At 48.0% G+C, this 22,545-nt stretch overlaps 2 protein-coding genes and 1 pseudogene across 2 annotated transcripts; 2 read left to right on the top strand and 1 right to left on the bottom strand.

The window, feature by feature from the left end:
* Window positions 1-3,933: 3,933 nt before the first annotated feature.
* Window positions 3,934-4,233, bottom strand: LOC139682585 (feather keratin Cos1-2-like). Its single transcript, XM_071577043.1, has one exon. The coding sequence runs from the start codon at window positions 4,231-4,233 to the stop codon at window positions 3,934-3,936; it is 300 nt and encodes a 99-aa protein (XP_071433144.1).
* Window positions 4,234-9,962: 5,729 nt separating this feature from the next.
* On the top strand, window positions 9,963-10,687 carry LOC139682796 (feather keratin Cos1-2-like; annotated as a pseudogene).
* Window positions 10,688-18,153: 7,466 nt separating this feature from the next.
* On the top strand, window positions 18,154-18,453 carry LOC139682584 (feather keratin Cos1-2-like). Its single transcript, XM_071577042.1, has one exon. It carries the CDS (start codon window positions 18,154-18,156, stop codon window positions 18,451-18,453), a length of 300 nt encoding a protein of 99 aa, XP_071433143.1.
* Window positions 18,454-22,545: the final 4,092 nt, after the last annotated feature.

Genomic DNA, 22,545 nt, shown 5'->3' with positions numbered 1-22,545 from the left:
GGCCAGCCCAGGTGGACCTGTTGCTCTTCCTCCCTCTGCAGGGCAGGCATTCTGTAGAAGCTCCACTTATCTAAGTGGCTGCTCCTGGCATCCTCTGTGAGCCAACTCCTTTTCTTCTTTACACTTATTAAAGTACTTGTGCATCCAAACCTGGCCCTCTGAGTCATCCTTTGTGTTCTCTTGCAACTCTTCTGTGTTCTCAAGTACTAAGATGAAGAAACAGTGGGTGAGACTTCCTGCAAAGTTTTCCTCCATGTCCTCTCCTTTGTAGCTGAGAAAGACAGACCTCACTACTCCACAGCTAGTGATCATCACGGAGACCATGGATGCAAAGTGTGACAGCAATGAAGATGGGAAAAAGATCTTCACTGAGAGGAGCCATCCCACAACTCAACTCTTCCTTCTCCTGCCCTCCGTTACCCTGTTTATGGTCCATGAGTAGCACACAGGGAAAAAGTCAGATGACAGTTATACTTCTTGCAGTGTTTCAGCCCCTGGCAGGGCCAAGCTGCTGCCCAAATGTGCAGGGCAGAGGCAGTTCCCAGATCATCAGGATCAATAACTGCCATAATTAGGCTGTGCTGTGCAGTCCTCAGTTCCTGTGAACACAACACCCTCAGGGGCTACTTTAGCCCCAGCAGTGCACCCAGTGCTCAAATGCCCACTTCCTGTCACCCACATCTTCAATCACAGGCAGAGGGTAACTAGGTAGATGGCACACAAGCCATCCTCAGAGAAATCTTGGCTCTCCACATGACCCCCTGACACCTCATCACTTTTTTTCAGGTGTCCATCTTCCCTGAGTTAGTGTACATGGTTCATGGTTTCACTCTCAATTAATACCTTTGGGTATGATTTTCAATAACACCTGAAAATAACATTTTAGATCTTGGTGCTTTCTCTCATGTTCCTTCTGTCAGCAATTGATGGCACTGACACCATTGCTGTCCATCTCACTGGGTGATGGGTGAGCCAAGAGCATGGTGCTGAGTTCCAGGGTCCAGAGGATCGTGATGGTAGACACAGTCTGGTGTGGGGGTGACAGTGTGTGTGTGTATCTCTTAAGCTCTGAGGTGATTGATGAATGCATCCTTAAGGACCAGAGAACCACCTGTAGAATGTGGATGCCTTGTAATCAGTAGAATCTTTCCATGTATGTTAGGTGAACTACTGACCAATAGTGTACCGGCATGTTGTATACAGGAGTAGATAAAAGTGAAGCTGTTACTAAAAATAAAGTCCTTGGTCTTCGGTGAAGCCTTCTGATCACACAGCAGTCTGAGTTGTCTCTGACTCCTCTGACCACTGCTAAGAGAACCTACTTTACTCAGACAAAGGGTAACCCCAGTAGTCTGGAACCTTCCCATGGGCAGTGCGAGGACTCTCTCACCATCTCCTGGAGTGGGTGGGAGTTGGAAGCTCCTCCGTGGACAGCACCAGCCCGGTTATGAGTCCAGAGCAAGCTCTGGCAGTGATGGCAGTCCACAGACAAGACAACACAGAAGGGTAAAAATCAGAGACTGTTAGTTGAGATTATAATTTACTAAAAGCACAAAGCAATGGACTAAGACATGAACAGTAACAACAGCAGTATTAATAGTGAAAGGATAGAAAAGGAGAAGGTGTTTTACCAACAAAAAAAAGGTGTTCATCACCCGGCGCAAAAACAATATGGTGGACTGCAGGGAGGAAGAGGTTGAAAATGGAATACTGATGAGAAGAAAGAGAATAAGTCATTTTTAGAATTTAATTCATTCAAAAACTGACCTTGCAGCTGGGAAATGTTAAGAATATTTTTAGTTTGGGAACTTCCACATATTTGGTTTGCTGCAGGCTGTTTTCTGTCTGTTGAAAGAAATGGAAATCTCTCAATGAAGATAATAGAATATTCTTAAGGACTTAAAAGCAATCTTTCCCACACACTCAGAGGGATGGGAGATAAGGGGGTTTGGAATTGTAGAAACACAGACTAGTGATAAATTTGCACATACATCAGGCCTTTGGTACAAAAGCAAAGGCCAGACTGGGCTGGTGCTTTTTGCCCCTGTTACCTTTTGCCTTAGCAGCGTGTATGTGTGTCCCTGCAGCAATGGAATAAGTCTATTCTTCACACTTCAGCTGTGAGTCGTGGCTGTCTTGGTTAACCTGCATCTATCCATTCCCACAAGGATGCTTCCTGTTGGATGTGTTCATGCAGACAAAAGCAATGTGGTGACTGTTCCCATGAGCAGCTCTCCATGACCATTGGAACACAAAGGCAATATTTGCATGAGAGTCCTTTGGCCGAGATTTCCCACACCCCAGCCAGAAAAAAAAGCAATGGAAAACAAAACCTCCAGAAACAGAGTCACCCAAGTAGGGGGCACAGAGCTTTTCCACTGGGCATAGTTACATGCAAGTGCCTGTGCCACCTTTTCTATGTCTTCACTGCCCTACAGGTCCATCCCACGGGTCACTGCTGCTTTTTTTTTCTCTTACTGCTCAGCTGCCCTCCTTTTGGGCTTGGTTCAGCTGGGTTTGGCAGGGCTCCTTTCCATGGACAGCTTGGCTGGGTTGGAGTTGCCCCTGCTGCCAGTCCCTTCCCTGCCAGCAACTTCCCCACTGGCGCTGTCATTTTCAGCACTACAGTTGATCAAATTTTTACTGCTGTCCCCTTTCAGCACCAACACCTAGAGCTGTACTGTCACTATTCCCGGGCACCACATCCAACTAAAGCATCCTCAAGGAACAGGGGAAAGGGCCAGGTCTGCTAGGGTTAATGCCAACAGCCTCTCCACTGGAGAAAGAGCAAGGCAAGGTGGTGCACTTCCAGTCTAGCATCTGTGGGTTTTTTTCTCCCAAGACCATGACCCCACAGATGACATGGGCTTTATAGAATGACAACCTGGTCACACCCAAACAGCACCAAACTTTGATCCCCTCTCTGTAACCAGGATGGGCACACTGATGGGCAGGGCTGTGCAGAAGGAAATGTAGTGGTGGGACAAATGGAAATGGGTTTAAACTGACAGACGATAAATTCAGATTAGGTATCAGGAAGAAAAACTCCCCTGTGAGGGTGGTGAGATGCTGGCACAGGTTCCCTGGAGAAGTTATGGGTGTTCCAACCCTGGAAGTGTTCAAGAGCAGGTTGCACAAGGCCCAGAGAAACCTGGTATAGTGAAAAGTGTCCCTGCAAAAATGTTTTCAATTAATAATAAAGCCATAAGTTATTTGCACAAACTTAGCCAAAAGTCACTTCCCACTGCATATGCTGTGTGTGGCTGATACCAGTCCTGCCTTGGGAATTACCTCAGCCCTGCATTTCTCCACAGCAGGTTTTCCTGCCTGTGCTCAGGGACTGTAGGAGATAGATATCTCATGTGCCTGTGCTCCTGTGTGCTGGCCATGGAGAGGAGGAAAAGGAGGAATTGTTGTAGGGAGGTTCAAGGTATTGATGTTTTCCAAGCCACTCCTGCTACCCTTTGGAGCTGAGGTCTCCCTGATGGACATTGACTGTGGGATATTCAAATATGTTTTCATCAGCTCCAAAGGAAAAGAGAACAAAAATATCCACTTCAGGGAATCCCAGCTGCTGTTTCTCCATCTTTTTCCCTGACCAGCCTAAAAGAGTTGCCACAGAACAAATGACAACTTGGAACCACAGGCTTGAATGCAAAATACTTTAATGACTCTAAAGAGGAAAAGGAGTTGGCTCACAGAGAGCAGCTGGAACATCCAGTAAGAGTGTCCATCTGCCTGCCCTGTGGAGGGAGAGAGGGTAACAGGTCCCACCGGGCTGGCCAGGGGGGACACATACAGCAAAAAGGTGGAAACATGGAGAAAGAAGCACCAATCTGAAGCTATAAATACAGTGTCCCAGTGCTCTATTTCCTGCTCAGCACCATGTTCTGAGGTCTTGCAGGTTCTTGCCCATGGACATTGCCAGCAGCTTTAGCAGGGCCGACATCTGTAGCGGTTGGTGATGCAGGAGAGGTCAAAGCCCCCAGAGTTGACGGGCACTCCGTCACAGCTGAGGATGCTGCCAACGGCAGCGGAGGTGGAGGATCCCACCACGGTGTTCTGTGGGAAGGAGCTGAGGATGGGGCCGGGCAGGGTCACCACCACGGGAGAGGGCTGGATGGCAACGACGGAGTCCTGGCACTGCCTGACACAGCACTCATTGCAGCTGTTGGCCAGCGGGGTCGGGCCGCAGGGCTGGCAGCAAGGGTTGCAGGGCTGGCAGCAGGACATGTCTCTGGCTCACAGGGACACCTGGGAGAGAGGCCAGGGAAAAACACAAAGCACGGACACATGAGAATCAACTCTGCACCCAACCAGCCTGCAGCCAAGGCACCTCCTGGCCCACATTACACTGCCTGGATCAAAGCCCAGGAGATACAACTAACTCCCACCCTCTCTCTGCAGAACACCTTCTCTGCCCTAATCTCTCCCAGGCGAAGCATCTTCCAGCCCTGGATTAGAATAGCCTGTGTCAGCTGAGACATCAACAGAGGAAAGATCTGCTCTTGCATCAGGAGGATGAGGAGAAGAGGCTTTAGACTCACCTCTTTCGTGTGGAGAAGGAGGTGAGAGAAATGGATGAGAGAGCAGAGACTTGGGCTGCCTTTTATAGCAGTCTTGCACTGCCTCTGGCCAACAGGCACCTTTGTGGAAGTCATAATTTTCTGACAGCTCATGTCAAATGTGAACCATCCCCGGTAATTGTAGGGCCTTTTCCCTGGTTTCCTGCACTGCTGCCTTTTCATTTCCTGGCACGTGCCACGTGCTTTCCCACATGAAGGAAAGTGCCAGGAGAAGCCTAAGGATTTCCAGGATATAAACACTTCAGTGGAGACAGAATGCTCAGATCAAGGCCTATTGGCATGCCTTGTGGGCAGGTGATGTGAACCTCTGTCTTTTCTGTGTTTGTTTGTTTGTTTGTTTGTTTCAAAGCTCTAGTGGCACAGTAGAATTCTCCTGTCTTGGCGTGGAGGTAGGAGACCCTTCCGTGCAAGGCTGAGCTCTGGGGGAAGTGGCTCCAGTTCTTCCCTGACATACCTTATTTTCGCTATGCGCCCAGAGATCTGGGAATGAAGTTTGTCTTCCTGTGAGGCACTGGCGTTGTTGCCTCAGGGAAAAGGACAAGTTGGTTAGAGAGTTTCTGCCACTGAAATGTTCTTCCTCCCTTGACTCCCAAGATAGGATGGCAGCTGCATGCATTGCAAAAGGAGACCAAGGGCCATTCTGATCCATGCTCTCTCTGTGGTCATCATGGCTGGGCTTCGTGAACGAAGATTTTGGGAAGGACTCTACCCACGTGGGTGTGTCCTTCGAGCCTGTGCAGTGGATTTTTTAGGTGAGGCACAGCGTATGTGAAACTGGCCACACAATTTAACTCCTAAGGTTCATCTGCCACAGCCGAGCAAGCTTGGACAGTGACAGGGAAGTCCTCAGGACTATAGCATCTGGTATTCCCAGAAGATCTCCCATTCAAGTACTATCTGGGCCCAACTCTGCTTAACTTTAAAACTACAGCCATGCCACCATGAAGTGTGATCTTGTCGGATCTCTCTCTGGTACTGTGGCAGAAACTGGCAATTTGTTGTCTGTATCATCCTCGCAGTCCATGGGAATAACTTTGCCTGTCCTGGAAGTGCTCTGTGTGATGGCAGTGGGGGATGTGCCCTCTGCAAAGCACCTCAGTCCTGCAAATGTGTACAGTGAACATCTGAGGCTGCCTGGGCACTGCATGGCTGTGATGGAAGAGCAGGGGAATTGCTCAAGGTATCCTTGGATCATGCCATGGCCCCTTCTCCTGGACATGGGTGGGAAGGTGAGGAGGAGGCTCTGGGCTCAAGCCAAGGTGATTTCTCTCACATGGCTGTCTTCTGTCCCAGTAAAACTCCACCCACAGCAAAAGGATCTGCCCCAGTTCTTGTGGGTCTGCTCACCCTCTATGGCACCAGTGTCCTCCCAGGAGTACAGTACACAGCTTGGGGTCACCATCTGTAGGGCACTTTTCAAGGTAAATGGGAAGGGAAAAAGCAAAAGAAGGAAATGAGAGACAGAGGCCATAATCTCAGAGTCCAGTTCAGACCCTTCGAAAGGGCTTACACCATTTGTAGCAGCAGGACATGTTGTGCCTCTCTCAAAGCAATGGCCACAATCTCTGTCATTCTGTCTGGCATAATTTTCTAGATTCACAGGGGTCCTTGTCTGGTCTGTCATTGGTGTCTTTAGCACGGGAGGTGCCTTCTGCTGCAGGAGGAGTCAAAGCCCTCAGACTTGATGGGCACTCCATCACAGCTGAGGATGCTGCCAATGGCAGTGGATTTGGAGGATCCCACCTGGGAGAGAAGGCAGGGAGGAAGCAGAGCATAGGGACACCTGAGGAACTGCCTGCATCCCCACTAAAAGGAAGCAGAGGCACCTGCTGGGTGGGGAGGTAGAGATTGCAGAGGGGAATGAGGGATTATTTTCGTGATCGCAGAGGGATCCCTTGGATAGCAACAAGTTCCAAGGACACTCCTGACTTCCTGTAGCAAAGAGCCACAACAGCCCAACCTCAGCCTTTCTCCATGTCAGCCCTGTATCTGTACAGCTTTCAGGATCACGTTTTTCAGCTGAGGTTTTCACAGGAAGGATGGAAGACCCAGGTGACAAAGGGGATGAATCTTTCCGGTTTACCTTCAGAGTCTCTGAATAGGAACTCCAAATAGCTGTGTGGTCTCCTAGAGCCATGCAATGCTCCCTGGAGTTTGGCTGGATGTATGAATTTCCTCTGAGAGGCTGCATTCCACCCCTCACAAAGCTCATGTCTTCAATAACTTAGGACAATTTACCATCCATGTTTTGTGACTTGTAGTGAGGCATGACACTGGCATCCTAAAAGTTCCAAATGGATCTTTTGAAGGAATTTCCAGTGTAAACATTTTCACTGTTTCTAGGACTTCATACTAACACAAAAGTTTCTGTGTTTTGAGAGAAAGTCTGTACAACAAGCTCTTGGTCTCAAAACTATGAATGGTTGAAATTACTTTAAAGGCATCAGAAGGGTCTTGTTCTATTTCCCATGATACTGTTGAGCTTGTACTCCTAACTTTTCGGAATGAAGTCATAGTGCAAATAGAAACGCTTTGGAAGGAAAATATGAAATTGGAGGATTCATTTTCCATTTCTACCTGAGTTTGCTCAGAAATAATCAACTAAACAAACAAAGAAACAAAAAGAACGCCAGTTGTGATTATATTTTTAATCAAAGAGTTATATTAGCAAGCTATGTTAGATCTTGGTGTTCCTACACCTGCTAGTGAGTGTTGGCTATGTTATTGGATTCAAAGAGTCCTTCCAGAACAAATCTTGCCTGTTCCACGTCAGCAGTGCCCTGGGAACTGTGGTAGGACCGAGGGCTGTTCAGTTGTCCATGAAGAGGAGGGTCTCTTCCACCCTTGGGCAGTGCAGAAAGGTGCTTCTCCTTGCTCAGAGTTGCTGCCGTGGGGCACCTGGTGCTGCCATGGGGCATCTGGTGCTGCCACAGCTCATGAAAACTGGCAGCAGAAACAGGTCATGTGCTGCAGCCTGGGGGCACAACACCCCAAAATCACACTATGTGGCCCATGAAAGGCCAGCAGCATGCATGGAAACAGTGGCTCAGAGGACTGAGTGAGCAGAGGCTGCAGCTCAGCCCTGAGGTCCCTGTGGGGATGGCAGCAGTGGTGTTGTATGTGGTGACACCGCATGTCTGGAAGTGAGGGCAGGGGCTGTCCTTGGCATGGGCACCTCAGCCACAGGAAATGTGGTGCCCGGAAAGCAGTGAAAGGGGAGGGGATGTCACAGAACAAAGTATGGCAGGAGATTTGAAAGGTTGATTACATTAGGGTAAATAAGCTAATGATTGACTTGTATATAGTTTGGATACATGCAGACCCTGTCCCTCCCTCTGCCCTTGCCACAGCTTTTACCCTTCCCACTATTTCTGTCATGTCTGGCTCTTTCCAAGTTTTCTAACCTGCCCAGCAAGGCAGGGGAAGGTAAGGTCAGAAAAGAGAGGTAACCCTTCCTGGTATGGGCAAGCTCTGTGTCTTTTGATCAGAGGGTCCCAAGCAGCCCTCCTTTGCCCTGGAAGTCTTTCACAGCAGAGGACAGACAGTGAAGGCTTTCTTCTGGCCATGGCCCCAGAGTGCCAGATTCCATGGGTCCCAGACACATCAGGAGTCTGGGAGAAAGGAAGAGGGTAGCTCTGGCTACTGTACATCTGACTAAAAAGTTCCAGAGGAGAGAGAGGTCCCTGCTTCCCTGACCTTCTGAAAATTTCACAAGATTTGGCAGCTGGAGGGTTTTTGGGCTTCTCCCCTACAACTGGCAAGCGCTCCAGACAGTCAGTCTCATACCTGTCATGTGGCATGGAGGGGTCTGACAGGCTTCTGACAAACTCATCTGGATACATGGAGATTAGTTGGTGTGGGGCCCCATCCAGGCATTTCTTGACCAGCCTCTTGCTGATGTCCACCTGTTTGGGTCACCATGACCCAGGACACCTATTGGCAACCGACTTGAGTGTAGGGCTGCCACAGAATGGTAGCATTTTCCCCAGCTGCAGTTGAAATCAGCTCTTGACTGGCCTCAAATGTGTCAGATCCTGGGAGTCTTGGACTCTGCTCCACAGAGCGCAGGTTCTGCCAGCCACTTACTTGATCCAACTGGGAGGCAGAGATGTTCACAGCCATGGCCAGAATACAGACAAGGATTGTTGTGTCAGGGTTCCTGGAGCCCCTCATGCCTTGAATGGTCATGAAAATGGTGTCTGTCTATTCTGAGAGGGAGAGGTATTTCCCTTTCTGAAAAAAGTAAGGAGAAAAAAGTTGTTGCTCAAGGTAAAGACAGAGGCATTACTTAGTGCTTACCAAATAGGCAAACCCAGGCTTGACATGAAGAACATTCATTCTACATTTTACAAACAAAGCAGAGCAAGATAGAGAGAGAATGCAAAATTGCTAAAATACCTTCACTCCATCCCCAAATCTTTTTCACATACACAACACCTATTTCTCATTCTCTGTTTTCCTATTTCCTCCACCCTTAAGCAGCACAGTGGGATGTAGAACATGGGGTTGGGGTCAGTGCACAACAGTTTCTTTCTGGGCAAAATGGACTTTACCTGACCAGACCATGAAAAAAACAACAGGATTTTGGCAGTTTGCCTAAAACCCACACCTTTCTGCCTTTCCAGACACAGTTGCTAGGCCTGCAGGCTCAATTTTTTGTGGGGGACAGATATGGAAGTCCTGGTGCTTTAACATGAAAGGACTTTGAGTTAAACATGTTTGCCTTCCCTTGTGCCACACAAAGAATCTGTTCTGTATCTCAAAGCAGAGCACAAGCCAGATCCCAGTCACTTCCCCCTAACAGCCATTTGCTGTGAGGTGCAGCCACTCTCTCACTGAGCACAAGTCTGATGAGCTGTGGAAGTGCATCTGGCATTGATCTGCACATGGGCAGCCTGTGTCCTATCTCAGTCACCAGAAACACTCCATTATAAGGGGATCAATTCAGGATATTTAGTTCGATGGCCTGCCTGAAATCACTGAAAAGTCTGTATACTCTTACAAGGACAGGAAAAATTCAGCAACTGGGGATCTCCAGAGGAGATGCTGGGATGTTCCCTCACAAGGGAGTCCGTGGGCGTGAGGGTGAGAAGCATAAGGGCGATGATCATTTTCTTACAAAATTGCCACAAACAAGACCACAGGAATGACACAGGTGGACAACACCTGACTGCATTGAATGACATCCACCCTTGAACTGAGCCATCTGCCCGTGTTGACATGTTTATGTCCCGGAAAGCCTTGGGCTTGTCCCTCTGGCACTCACAGAAGCCCTCAAGCAGGAAAGAATATGAAATGTGCCAAGAAATTAAAAGGCAGCAGTGCAGGAAACCAGGAAAAAGGCCCTACCATTACCTAAGATGGTTTACATTTGAAATGAGCTTGTCAGTAAACTATGACTTCCGCAAAGGTGCCTTTGGGCTGAGGCAGTGTAGGACTGCTATAAATGACAGCCCAACTCTTTGCTCCCTCATTTGCTTCCCTCAACATTTTCTCCTTGGGAATCAGGTGAGTTGAAGTCTCTTCCCCTCCCCCTGCTTTAGCTGATATGGGTTGTTCTAACCCAGGGCTGAGAGCTGCCTCTTCTGGGAAAGGGAAGGGAAGGGGAGAGAAGGTGGTCTGGAGAGAGAAAATGAGACTTAGGGTGTCTCCTGGACTTTGAGTTGCGCAGTGAAATGTGGGCCAGGAGGTGCCTTGGCTGCAGGCTGGTTGGGTGCAGAGTTGATTCTCATGTGTTCGTGCTTTGTGTTTTTCCCTGGCCTCTCTCCCAGGTGTCCCTGTGAGCCAGAGACATGTCCTGCTGCCAACCCTGCAACCCTTGCTGCCAGCCCTGCGGCCCAACCCCACTGGCCAACAGCTGCAATGAGTGCTGTGTCAGGCAGTGCCAGAGCTCTACTATTGCCATCCAGCCCTCTGCCGTGGTGGTGACCCTGCCCGGCCCCATCCTCAGCTCCTTCCCACAGAACACCGCTGTGGGATCCTCCACCTCCGCTGCCGTTGGCAGCATCCTCAGCTGTGACGGAGTGCCCATCAACTCCGGGGGCTTTGACCTCTCCTGCATCACCAGGTCCTACTGCGGCAACAGGTGCCTTCCCTGCTAAAGCTGCTGGCAGCATCCTTGGGCAAGAAGTTGCAAGACCTCAGAACATGGTGTTGAGCAGGAGATAGAGCTTTGGGACATTGTATTTATATCTTTAAGCCATTGTTCCCTTCTTTTAGTCTCTCGTCTTTCTCTTTCCTTTGTTGTCCGTGTCTCCCCAGGACAGTTCAAGGGGACCTGTCACCCTTCCTCCCTTTGTAGGGCAGGCAGATGGACATCCTTCAGGAGTTCCACTACAACTTAATGGCTGGTCCTGATGCCCCTCTGTGAGCCATCTCCTTTTATTCCTTACACTCATTAAAGTTGTGCATCCAACCCTGGGCCCCTGAGTCTTCCTTCATTGGCTGGCATCTCTTCCAATCTGCTCAAGGAAAAAGGTGGAGGAAGGAGAGTATGAGACTCAATGCAGTGGACTTTTCTTTTTACAGTGAAGCTATACAACAATTCTCAGTTCTGCATTGTTTTTTAACAAAAAGCATGTGAACTCACTATGGCTTCTCTGTAAGGACAGCACCTTTCCACTGCAGTCAGCCTCACCCTTTACCTTCATACCTAGGCAAATTAGAGGGTTGGGAATTCATTAGCTGTATGAAGTTTAGAAAAGGCTATGGTATGGATATGTTATGGATTCTGTATCTGTGCTGGGGCCACCATAACTATACAGACAGATTAGGGAACAAGACACTGGAGAACAGCACTGCAGAAAGGGATCTGGTCATCCTGGTCCATGGCAAGTTGGGTATGGGTCAACAGGGTGTCCTGGCAGCCAAGAGGGCCAACCATGTCTTGCAGGGCATCAGGCACAGCATCACTGGATGGACATGTGAGCGGATTGTCCTGCTCTGCTCTGCACTGGGGTGGCCTCACTTCAAGTCATGGGGCCAGTTTTGGGCACCACACTCTAGGAAGAATATAAAGCTATTAAAGAGCATTCAAAGGAGGGGCATGGAGATGAGGAAGTCCAGAGGGGAAGCCATACAAGGAGTAGCTGAGGGCACTTGTTTTGCTCAGCCTGGAAAAGAGGACACTGCTGTCAGACCTTACTGTGGTCTGCAGTTTCCTCACAAGGGGCAGTGGAGGGGCAGCACTGATCTCTTCTCTGTGTTGACCCGTGACAGGATCTGAGGGAAGGGCATGAAACTGTGGCAGAGGTTTAGGTTGGATCTCAGGGAAAGATTTTTCCCCCAGAGGGTGGTCTGGTACTGAACTGGCTCCCCAGGGCAGTGGGCATGGTCCCAAGGCTGCCAGAGCTCAAGGGACTTTTGGACAATGCTCTCAGGCACAGGGTAGGATTGTTGGTGTTATTTTGTGAAGGAGTTAGACTCAATGAACCTATTTTATGCTCATATGATTCTCGCCTTTTTGAAGCACTTCCCAGATGAGCAGACTCTCCTTTTTTGCCTGAGACCTGTGCAGAAGAAACCCATCAGTAGCTTTTCCTGCTGATGTGGGGTCTTATATTAGGGAGGAGCTACTCAGACCAGAACACTGGAAGAATCATGGAAGACAATATACCTGCACAATCAGGATCAGATGCACCACAGGGGAAATATGTGCTTGGACCACTTACATTTGCACTTCCACGTGCATTACCTGTTCCCACATATTCCAACATATTTGTCATTTAGTCTCACAACTTTCCTACTTTTCTCTGAAGAGAAAAGCTGAAACCTTTTATACACACACACATGTGGATACAATTAAGCATAGTGACGGAATTAAAACTGTTGTCCCATTGGGTTGCAGGCTGCCATGTTTCACCCCTTCTCATCATCAGAGGGAAGCTAGTCTTTCACCTTCGTGCCTACTCTCTAGGCATATTCAAACTCTTTTCTCCAGATGACCCCTATTCTTTGACATCTTCTGGTTCTTTCTGTCCTGTCCCTGATGATCTTCTGCCATCCACTACACTGCCAGATGTGTCTGCATCCAGCCCTATCAAGGAAGGGGGAGGGACTCCTTGCTCCTGGGTGGTGAAAAGAAAAGGAACAGAGAGAAAAGCTGAACCCCAGTGTCCATCTGTCTCCCCTTACAACTGCATTTTCTCTCCCTTCTCCCCATAGATGGAGGATATTCCTCAAGAGAGAGATCTGTGTAAACAGCACATGCTGTGGGATCCTCCATGCAGAGAGAGACACAATTCCTCGCTGCAGCAGGAGGATGACAATCAAACACAACCCCACACTATACAAACAGCCCTTCTCTGTCCTTTCACATATGGACACAAACATCCTTTGGCAGCCTGTGCTATGCTGACCTCCACACTCCACCTCCTGGCAAGCCCATGAACACCTCTTTTTATTCACTTCCAGTAAATTCCAAGGATATTTGGCTTGGCGCACTACGTTACTACTCTGCTAGGGGCCTTTGCTAGTGAAATGAGCAGGACCTTCAAAGTTTCAGCTGTCACCACAGCAGATTTCAAAATCACATTGTTCAGCTCCATCTGCAGCAGGGGGGATGGGAAGCCCAGTTGACACAGGAAACTGGGATAAAATTTTTCTGTCTACCTCTGGAGTCAGTCACTTTGGATACTACCTTACAACCACTCAGAAAATTCTCAGTAGTAGCCAGATGGGATAAAATTACTGTCAAGCATGGAAGGAGGAGGAGTGAGGGACCTGGATTAGGGACGGGTGCAGGCATGGGTAGTGGTGTTCCCAGAAATGTAAGCCTCTGGGAAAAGGAAATCTGGGAAACACTGATAGAAAACAACTGAACTTGGCAGGAATCACACAGGAGAAGTCAGAGCAGGCAGCTGCAGCTTTTGCAGATGAAAGGCTTCATCTGACAAAGGTCAAACCATTTTGCCAGGAAGTTTGTTTTTAAGGAAGATCTTTTAAGAGGAGAGACAGTGGGTGGTTTCTCCTGTGTGGCAATGCCTGCTGATGTTAGAATTCCCTTCTGCTCCCTAAGGCCACAACAAACAGAAGTCAAGGCCAAATGTTTGAGAACTCATTCCCAGGCAGGCCCTCATTTAAAGCTTGTGGAGAGAAGGATATATGCCTTGACTAGATTCCTGTGTTGCTGCTGCTGGTGGGGATTCTTGGTCCTTCTAGAATTGACACTGTTTCCTGGAGCCAGTGGATCCAACCCTGATGTTCACCACCTTCCTTCTCTGAGCCTCCCCATGTTCTCATTCCTCTTCCCATAGCTCCTGGCTCAAGATAAGGACCAGTGAGGGCAGAGGACTCTTCCATCCCCACAGAACTACCATAACACTGAAACTTTTAAATGAGACAGGATCAAGGACCCTGAGAAACAGCTCAGTCCCCAGAGGCTGCCTGGTGGCAGCATGAAATGTTTGGTCTGGTTTTGGAATTCTCTTCAGTGAGACCTGAGTGCTGTAGCCTTGTCCGTGTACCTGCAACGCCTGGCACTGTTGGGGAGTGTAGAAGGCCAGAAAATAAGAGTCTGATATGTGTGTGTCTCAAACAGCAATAGCAAGGATGGCAGTGAAGTCAACCAAGGACTGTTGGTAAGAAGACACTGGTACAAAAAAAAGGGATGTGGTTGGAGAAGGTGACATAGAGAGGTAGAGCAGCACTTTTGTGGGATAAATGTATTTGTTCTGGCTCTTGGAGCACAATAGAGCAAGCACAGAAATGAAGGCATGAACCATTGATGAAAGGCTGACCCAGTAGAGGAGATCAAGACCACCAAAGACCCCCAAAGCCCTCTGATTCATTATCAGAATGATCCAGGAGAATAGACTGATCATGGTAACTAATTTGTATAGAAATCAAGAAACTGAGATCCACTGTGGAGTAAGTTTATCTATAAAAAGGCTCCCACAAAGCCTGGGAAACACCCCCAGGACTCAGGACACCCCATCAGCTGGATTAATACTTGATCCAGGATGGGTGATTTTCTTTCTTTCTTTCTTTCTTTCTTTCTTTCTTTCTTTCTTTCTTTCTTTCTTTCTTTCTTTCTTTCTTTCTTTCTTTCTTTCTTTCTTTCTTTCTTTCTTTCTTTCTTTCTTTCTTTCTTTCTTTCTTTCTTTCTTTCTTTCTTTCTTTCTTTCTTTCTTTCTTTCTTTCTTTCTTTCTTTCTTTCTTTCTTTCTTTCTTTCCTTCCTTTCCTTCTCTTTAATATCTCTCTCCTCCCTTTCACTCTACCCTTTAATGACAGTGCACCATATATTTATAGTAGCAGACAAGGAACTAATCTATATTAATTTCTGAGTGTATAATTTACCAATAAATCTCTCTAAGTTTTTGTGGACCCAATATTTTTGTCCTTTCTCTTATAACACAAGTATCTGCACACCCATATGTTCCCTTCTTTCTCAGGGTGAGATGCCACATTTTTTTGGTGTCACAGACAGGATGCTGTGGTGCAAAGGGTCCGTGTTGGATACCATCACTCTACCCATGAGTTCTTGGAAAAGGGCACGAGGATGTTATATTTTGGCTGTTAACAGCTGAGAGGGATCTAAGCAACTGTGAACCACAACTGCCAAGGAAATGACCGTTTTTGACTGATCCTTCATTTTAAATGAAATGACAAAATATAATGTCTGCATGACTACACTAAGCAGGGAATGGTCAAATGGAAATTTATATAGCTCTGATGAAGTGATTAATTGCAAAAATGCAGTGTTAGAGAAATGAAAGGTATGGAAAACAAAAGGTGTCATCTACGCAATTTTAGGAGTCTGTGCTATGTGTAGAAAGAAGTTACAGAATCTCCTGCTTCCAAATGAATATCTGATGTAGAATACACTGTTTTGAAGTAAGAAAATGAAGTATTAAAGTTATTACTGGCTTCTGAGAGAGAGACAGAAGACAAACTGAGAATCCAAGCTTGTAAAAATATGTCTGAGACTTATCATCTTAGGACTGTACTTGCTTCAGCAGAGTCAGGAGAAAGACAATGACTGGAGAATTTGGATAGGAAAAAGCATAGTAGAGAGAAACTAGATCTGAGAGAGTCAATAGAAAGGAGAAAAATAGCCAAGTTATTACTGCTATTGAAAACTAAGCAGCTGCAGAAAGAGTTATAGGGAGAGGAAGAGAAACAAGCAGAAGTTGGAAAAAAAATTAAAGATGCTACTTAAGAAAGATCCAATGTACCTCACATTCTATAGCTTAAAAACCTAACTGCTTGACCCAAAGGCCGGAATAGAATTATACTGTGTGATCCCTGTGATAACAAACAAGGGGAAATGATTCTTTATTCTTTAAAATTCCCCCATGCCTGGTGCCAGATTCACTTCAAATCCCTGAGGAAGAGTGGAAAACCTCTGCGATCACGAAAATAATCCCTCATTCCCCTCTGCAATCTCTACCTCCCCACCCAGCAGGTGCCTCTGCTTCCTTTTAGTGGGGATGCAGGCAGTTCCTCAGGTGTCCCTATGCTCTGCTTCCTCCCTGCCTTCTCTCCCAGGTGGGATCCTCCAAATCCACTGCCATTGGCAGCATCCTCAGCTGTGATGGAGTGCCCATCAAGTCTGAGGGCTTTGACTCCTCCTGCAGCAGAAGGCACCTCCCGTGCTAAAGACACCAATGACAGACCAGACAAGGACCCCTGTGAATCTAGAAAATTATGCCAGACAGAATGACAGAGATTGTGGCCATTGCTTTGAGAGAGGCACAACATGTCCTGCTGCTACAAATGGTGTAAGCCCTTTCGAAGGGTCTGAACTGGACTCTGAGATTATGGCCTCTGTCTCTCATTTCCTTCTTTTGCTTTTTCCCTTCCCATTTACCTTGAAAAGTGCCCTACAGATGGTGACCCCAAGCTGTGTACTGTACTCCTGGGAGGACACTGGTGCCATAGAGGGTGAGCAGACCCACAAGAACTGGGGCAGATCCTTTTGCTGTGGGTGGAGTTTTACTGGGACAGAAGACAGCCATGTGAGAGAAATCACCTTGGCTTGAGCCCAGAGCCTCCTCCTCACCTTCCCACCCATGTCCAGGAGAAGGGGCCATGGCATGATCCAAGGATACCTTGAGCAATTCCCCTGCTCTTCCATCACAGCCATGCAGTGCCCAGGCAGCCTCAGATGTTCACTGTACACATTTGCAGGACTGAGGTGCTTTGCAGAGGGCACATCCCCCACTGCCATCACACAGAGCACTTCCAGGACAGGCAAAGTTATTCCCATGGACTGCGAGGATGATACAGACAACAAATTGCCAGTTTCTGCCACAGTACCAGAGAGAGATCCGACAAGATCACACTTCATGGTGGCATGGCTGTAGTTTTAAAGTTAAGCAGAGTTGGGCCCAGATAGTACTTGAATGGGAGATCTTCTGGGAATACCAGATGCTATAGTCCTGAGGACTTCCCTGTCACTGTCCAAGCTTGCTCGGCTGTGGCAGATGAACCTTAGGAGTTAAATTGTGTGGCCAGTTTCACATACGCTGTGCCTCACCTAAAAAATCCACTGCACAGGCTCGAAGGACACACCCACGTGGGTAGAGTCCTTCCCAAAATCTTCGTTCACGAAGCCCAGCCATGATGACCACAGAGAGAGCATGGATCAGAATGGCCCTTGGTCTCCTTTTGCAATGCATGCAGCTGCCATCCTATCTTGGGAGTCAAGGGAGGAAGAACATTTCAGTGGCAGAAACTCTCTAACCAACTTGTCCTTTTCCCTGAGGCAACAACGCCAGTGCCTCACAGGAAGACAAACTTCATTCCCAGATCTCTGGGCGCATAGCGAAAATAAGGTATGTCAGGGAAGAACTGGAGCCACTTCCCCCAGAGCTCAGCCTTGCACGGAAGGGTCTCCTACCTCCACGCCAAGACAGGAGAATTCTACTGTGCCACTAGAGCTTTGAAACAAACAAACAAACAAACACAGAAAAGACAGAGGTTCACATCACCTGCCCACAAGGCATGCCAATAGGCCTTGATCTGAGCATTCTGTCTCCACTGAAGTGTTTATATCCTGGAAATCCTTAGGCTTCTCCTGGCACTTTCCTTCATGTGGGAAAGCACGTGGCACGTGCCAGGAAATGAAAAGGCAGCAGTGCAGGAAACCAGGGAAAAGGCCCTACAATTACCGGGGATGGTTCACATTTGGCATGAGCTGTCAGAAAATTATGACTTCCACAAAGGTGCCTGTTGGCCAGAGGCAGTGCAAGACTGCTATAAAAGGCAGCCCAAGTCTCTGCTCTCTCATCCATTTCTCTCACCTCCTTCTCCACATGAAAGAGGTGAGTCTAAAGCCTCTTCTCCTCATCCTCCTGATGCAAGAGCAGATCTTTCCTCTGTTGATGTCTCAGCTGACACAGGCTATTCTAATCCAGGGCTGGAAGATGCTTCGCCTGGGAGAGATTAGGGCAGAGAAGGTGTTCTGCAGAGAGAGGGTGGGAGTTAGTTGTATCTCCTGGGCTTTGATCCAGGCAGTGTAATGTGGGCCAGGAGGTGCCTTGGCTGCAGGCTGGTTGGGTGCAGAGTTGATTCTCATGTGTTTTTCCCTGGCCTCTCTCCCAGGTGTCCCTGTGAGCCAGAGACATGTCCTGCTGCCAGCCCTGCAACCCTTGCTGCCAGCCCTGCGGCCCGACCCCGCTGGCCAACAGCTGCAATGAGTGCTGTGTCAGGCAGTGCCAGGACTCCGTCGTTGCCATCCAGCCCTCTCCCGTGGTGGTGACCCTGCCCGGCCCCATCCTCAGCTCCTTCCCACAGAACACCGTGGTGGGATCCTCCACCTCCGCTGCCGTTGGCAGCATCCTCAGCTGTGACGGAGTGCCCGTCAACTCCGGGGGCTTTGACCTCTCCTGCATCACCAACCGCTACAGATGTCGGCCCTGCTAAAGCTGCTGGCAATGTCCATGGGCAAGAACCTGCAAGACCTCAGAACATGGTGCTGAGCAGGAAATAGAGCACTGGGACACTGTATTTATAGCTTCAGATTGGTGCTTCTTTCTCCATGTTTCCACCTTTTTGCTGTATGTGTCCCCCCTGGCCAGCCCGGTGGGACCTGTTACCCTCTCTCCCTCCACAGGGCAGGCAGATGGACACTCTTACTGGATGTTCCAGCTGCTCTCTGTGAGCCAACTCCTTTTCCTCTTTAGAGTCATTAAAGTATTTTGCATTCAAGCCTGTGGTTCCAAGTTGTCATTTGTTCTGTGGCAACTCTTTTAGGCTGGTCAGGGAAAAAGATGGAGAAACAGCAGCTGGGATTCCCTGAAGTGGATATTTTTGTTCTCTTTTCCTTTGGAGCTGATGAAAACATATTTGAATATCCCACAGTCAATGTCCATCAGGGAGACCTCAGCTCCAAAGGGTAGCAGGAGTGGCTTGGAAAACATCAATACCTTGAACCTCCCTACAACAATTCCTCCTTTTCCTCCTCTCCATGGCCAGCACACAGGAGCACAGGCACATGAGATATCTATCTCCTACAGTCCCTGAGCACAGGCAGGAAAACCTGCTGTGGAGAAATGCAGGGCTGAGGTAATTCCCAAGGCAGGACTGGTATCAGCCACACACAGCATATGCAGCGGGAAGTGACTTTTGGCTAAGTTTGTGCAAATAACTTATGGCTTTATTATTAATTGAAAACATTTTTGCAGGGACACTTTTCACTATACCAGGTTTCTCTGGGCCTTGTGCAACCTGCTCTTGAACACTTCCAGGGTTGGAACACCCATAACTTCTCCAGGGAACCTGTGCCAGCATCTCACCACCCTCACAGGGGAGTTTTTCTTCCTGATACCTAATCTGAATTTATCGTCTGTCAGTTTAAACCCATTTCCATTTGTCCCACCACTACATTTCCTTCTGCACAGCCCTGCCCATCAGTGTGCCCATCCTGGTTACAGAGAGGGGATCAAAGTTTGGTGCTGTTTGGGTGTGACCAGGTTGTCATTCTATAAGGCCCATGTCATCTGTGGGGTCATGGTCTTGGGAGAAAAAAACCCACAGATGCTAGACTGGAAGTGCACCACCTTGCCTTGCTCTTTCTCCAGTGGAGAGGCTGTTGGCATTAACCCTAGCAGACCTGGCCCTTTCCCCTGTTCCTTGAGGATGCTTTAGTTGGATGTGGTGCCCGGGAATAGTGACAGTACAGCTCTAGGTGTTGGTGCTGAAAGGGGACAGCAGTAAAAACTTGATCAACTGTAGTGCTGAAAATGACAGCGCCAGTGGGGAAGTTGCTGGCAGGGAAGGGACTGGCAGCAGGGGCAACTCCAACCCAGCCAAGCTGTCCATGGAAAGGAGCCCTGCCAAACCCAGCTGAACCAAGCCCAAAAGGAGGGCAGCTGAGCAGTAAGAGAAAAAAAAAGCAGCAGTGACCCGTGGGATGGACCTGTAGGGCAGTGAAGACATAGAAAAGGTGGCACAGGCACTTGCATGTAACTATGCCCAGTGGAAAAGCTCTGTGCCCCCTACTTGGGTGACTCTGTTTCTGGAGGTTTTGTTTTCCATTGCTTTTTTTTCTGGCTGGGGTGTGGGAAATCTCGGCCAAAGGACTCTCATGCAAATATTGCCTTTGTGTTCCAATGGTCATGGAGAGCTGCTCATGGGAACAGTCACCACATTGCTTTTGTCTGCATGAACACATCCAACAGGAAGCATCCTTGTGGGAATGGATAGATGCAGGTTAACCAAGACAGCCACGACTCACAGCTGAAGTGTGAAGAATAGACTTATTCCATTGCTGCAGGGACACACATACACGCTGCTAAGGCAAAAGGTAACAGGGGCAAAAAGCACCAGCCCAGTCTGGCCTTTGCTTTTGTACCAAAGGCCTGATGTATGTGCAAATTTATCACTAGTCTGTGTTTCTACAATTCCAAACCCCCTTATCTCCCATCCCTCTGAGTGTGTGGGAAAGATTGCTTTTAAGTCCTTAAGAATATTCTATTATCTTCATTGAGAGATTTCCATTTCTTTCAACAGACAGAAAACAGCCTGCAGCAAACCAAATACGTGGAAGTTCCCAAACTAAAAATATTCTTAACATTTCCCAGCTGCAAGGTCAGTTTTTGAATGAATTAAATTCTAAAAATGACTTATTCTCTTTCTTCTCATCAGTATTCCATTTTCAACCTCTTCCTCCCTGCAGTCCACCATATTGTTTTTGCGCCGGGTGATGAACACCTTTTTTTTGTTGGTAAAACACCTTCTCCTTTTCTATCCTTTCACTATTAATACTGCTGTTGTTACTGTTCATGTCTTAGTCCATTGCTTTGTGCTTTTAGTAAATTATAATCTCAACTAACAGTCTCTGATTTTTACCCTTCTGTGTTGTCTTGTCTGTGGACTGCCATCACTGCCAGAGCTTGCTCTGGGCTCATAACCGGGCTGGTGCTGTCCACGGAGGAGCTTCCAACTCCCACCCACTCCAGGAGATGGTGAGAGAGTCCTCGCACTGCCCATGGGAAGGTTCCAGACTACTGGGGTTACCCTTTGTCTGAGTAAAGTAGGTTCTCTTAGCAGTGGTCAGAGGAGTCAGAGACAACTCAGACTGCTGTGTGATCAGAAGGCTTCACTGAAGACCAAGGACTTTATTTTTAGTAACAGCTTCACTTTTATCTACTCCTGTATACAACATGCCGGTACACTATTGGTCAGTAGTTCACCTAACATACATGGAAAGATTCTACTGATTACAAGGCATCCACATTCTACAGGTGGTTCTCTGGTCCTTAAGGATGCATTCATCAATCACCTCAGAGCTTAAGAGATACACACACACACTGTCACCCCCACACCAGACTGTGTCTACCATCACGATCCTCTGGACCCTGGAACTCAGCACCATGCTCTTGGCTCACCCATCACCCAGTGAGATGGACAGCAATGGTGTCAGTGCCATCAATTGCTGACAGAAGGAACATGAGAGAAAGCACCAAGATCTAAAATGTTATTTTCAGGTGTTATTGAAAATCATACCCAAAGGTATTAATTGAGAATGAAACCATGAACCATGTACACTAACTCAGGGAAGATGGACACCTGAAAAAAAGTGATGAGGTGTCAGGGGGTCATGTGGAGAGCCAAGATTTCTCTGAGGATGGCTTGTGTGCCATCTACCTAGTTACCCTCTGCCTGTGATTGAAGATGTGGGTGACAGGAAGTGGGCATTTGAGCACTGGGTGCACTGCTGGGGCTAAAGTAGCCCCTGAGGGTGTTGTGTTCACAGGAACTGAGGACTGCACAGCACAGCCTAATTATGGCAGTTATTGATCCTGATGATCTGGGAACTGCCTCTGCCCTGCACATTTGGGCAGCAGCTTGGCCCTGCCAGGGGCTGAAACACTGCAAGAAGTATAACTGTCATCTGACTTTTTCCCTGTGTGCTACTCATGGACCATAAACAGGGTAACGGAGGGCAGGAGAAGGAAGAGTTGAGTTGTGGGATGGCTCCTCTCAGTGAAGATCTTTTTCCCATCTTCATTGCTGTCACACTTTGCATCCATGGTCTCCGTGATGATCACTAGCTGTGGAGTAGTGAGGTCTGTCTTTCTCAGCTACAAAGGAGAGGACATGGAGGAAAACTTTGCAGGAAGTCTCACCCACTGTTTCTTCATCTTAGTACTTGAGAACACAGAAGAGTTGCAAGAGAACACAAAGGATGACTCAGAGGGCCAGGTTTGGATGCACAAGTACTTTAATAAGTGTAAAGAAGAAAAGGAGTTGGCTCACAGAGGATGCCAGGAGCAGCCACTTAGATAAGTGGAGCTTCTACAGAATGCCTGCCCTGCAGAGGGAGGAAGAGCAACAGGTCCACCTGGGCTGGCCTAGGGAGATACAGACCAAAACAGAAAAAGAGAAAGGAGAGAGTTGATGAAGGGAACAATGTCTTGAAGCTCTAAACATAGTGTCCCAAAGCTCTATCTCCTGCTCAGCACCATATTCTGAGATCTTGCAAGTTCTTGCCCAAGGACAGTGACAGCAGCT

The sequence above is a fragment of the Pithys albifrons genome, chromosome 25 (assembly GCF_047495875.1).
Source record: "Pithys albifrons albifrons isolate INPA30051 chromosome 25, PitAlb_v1, whole genome shotgun sequence".
NCBI classification, from domain to species: Eukaryota; Metazoa; Chordata; class Aves; order Passeriformes; family Thamnophilidae; genus Pithys; species Pithys albifrons.
The sequence above is the reverse complement of the archived record's forward strand: the minus strand, read 5'-3'. Positions and strand labels throughout refer to the sequence as shown.

What these genes read in the sequence shown, in the direction of transcription:
- LOC139682585 (XM_071577043.1), bottom strand. Translation starts at nt 4,233, where the DNA reads ATGTCCTGCTGCCAGCCCTGCAACCCTTGCTGCCAGCCCTGCGGCCCG.
- LOC139682584 (XM_071577042.1), top strand. Translation starts at nt 18,154, where the DNA reads ATGTCCTGCTGCCAGCCCTGCAACCCTTGCTGCCAGCCCTGCGGCCCG.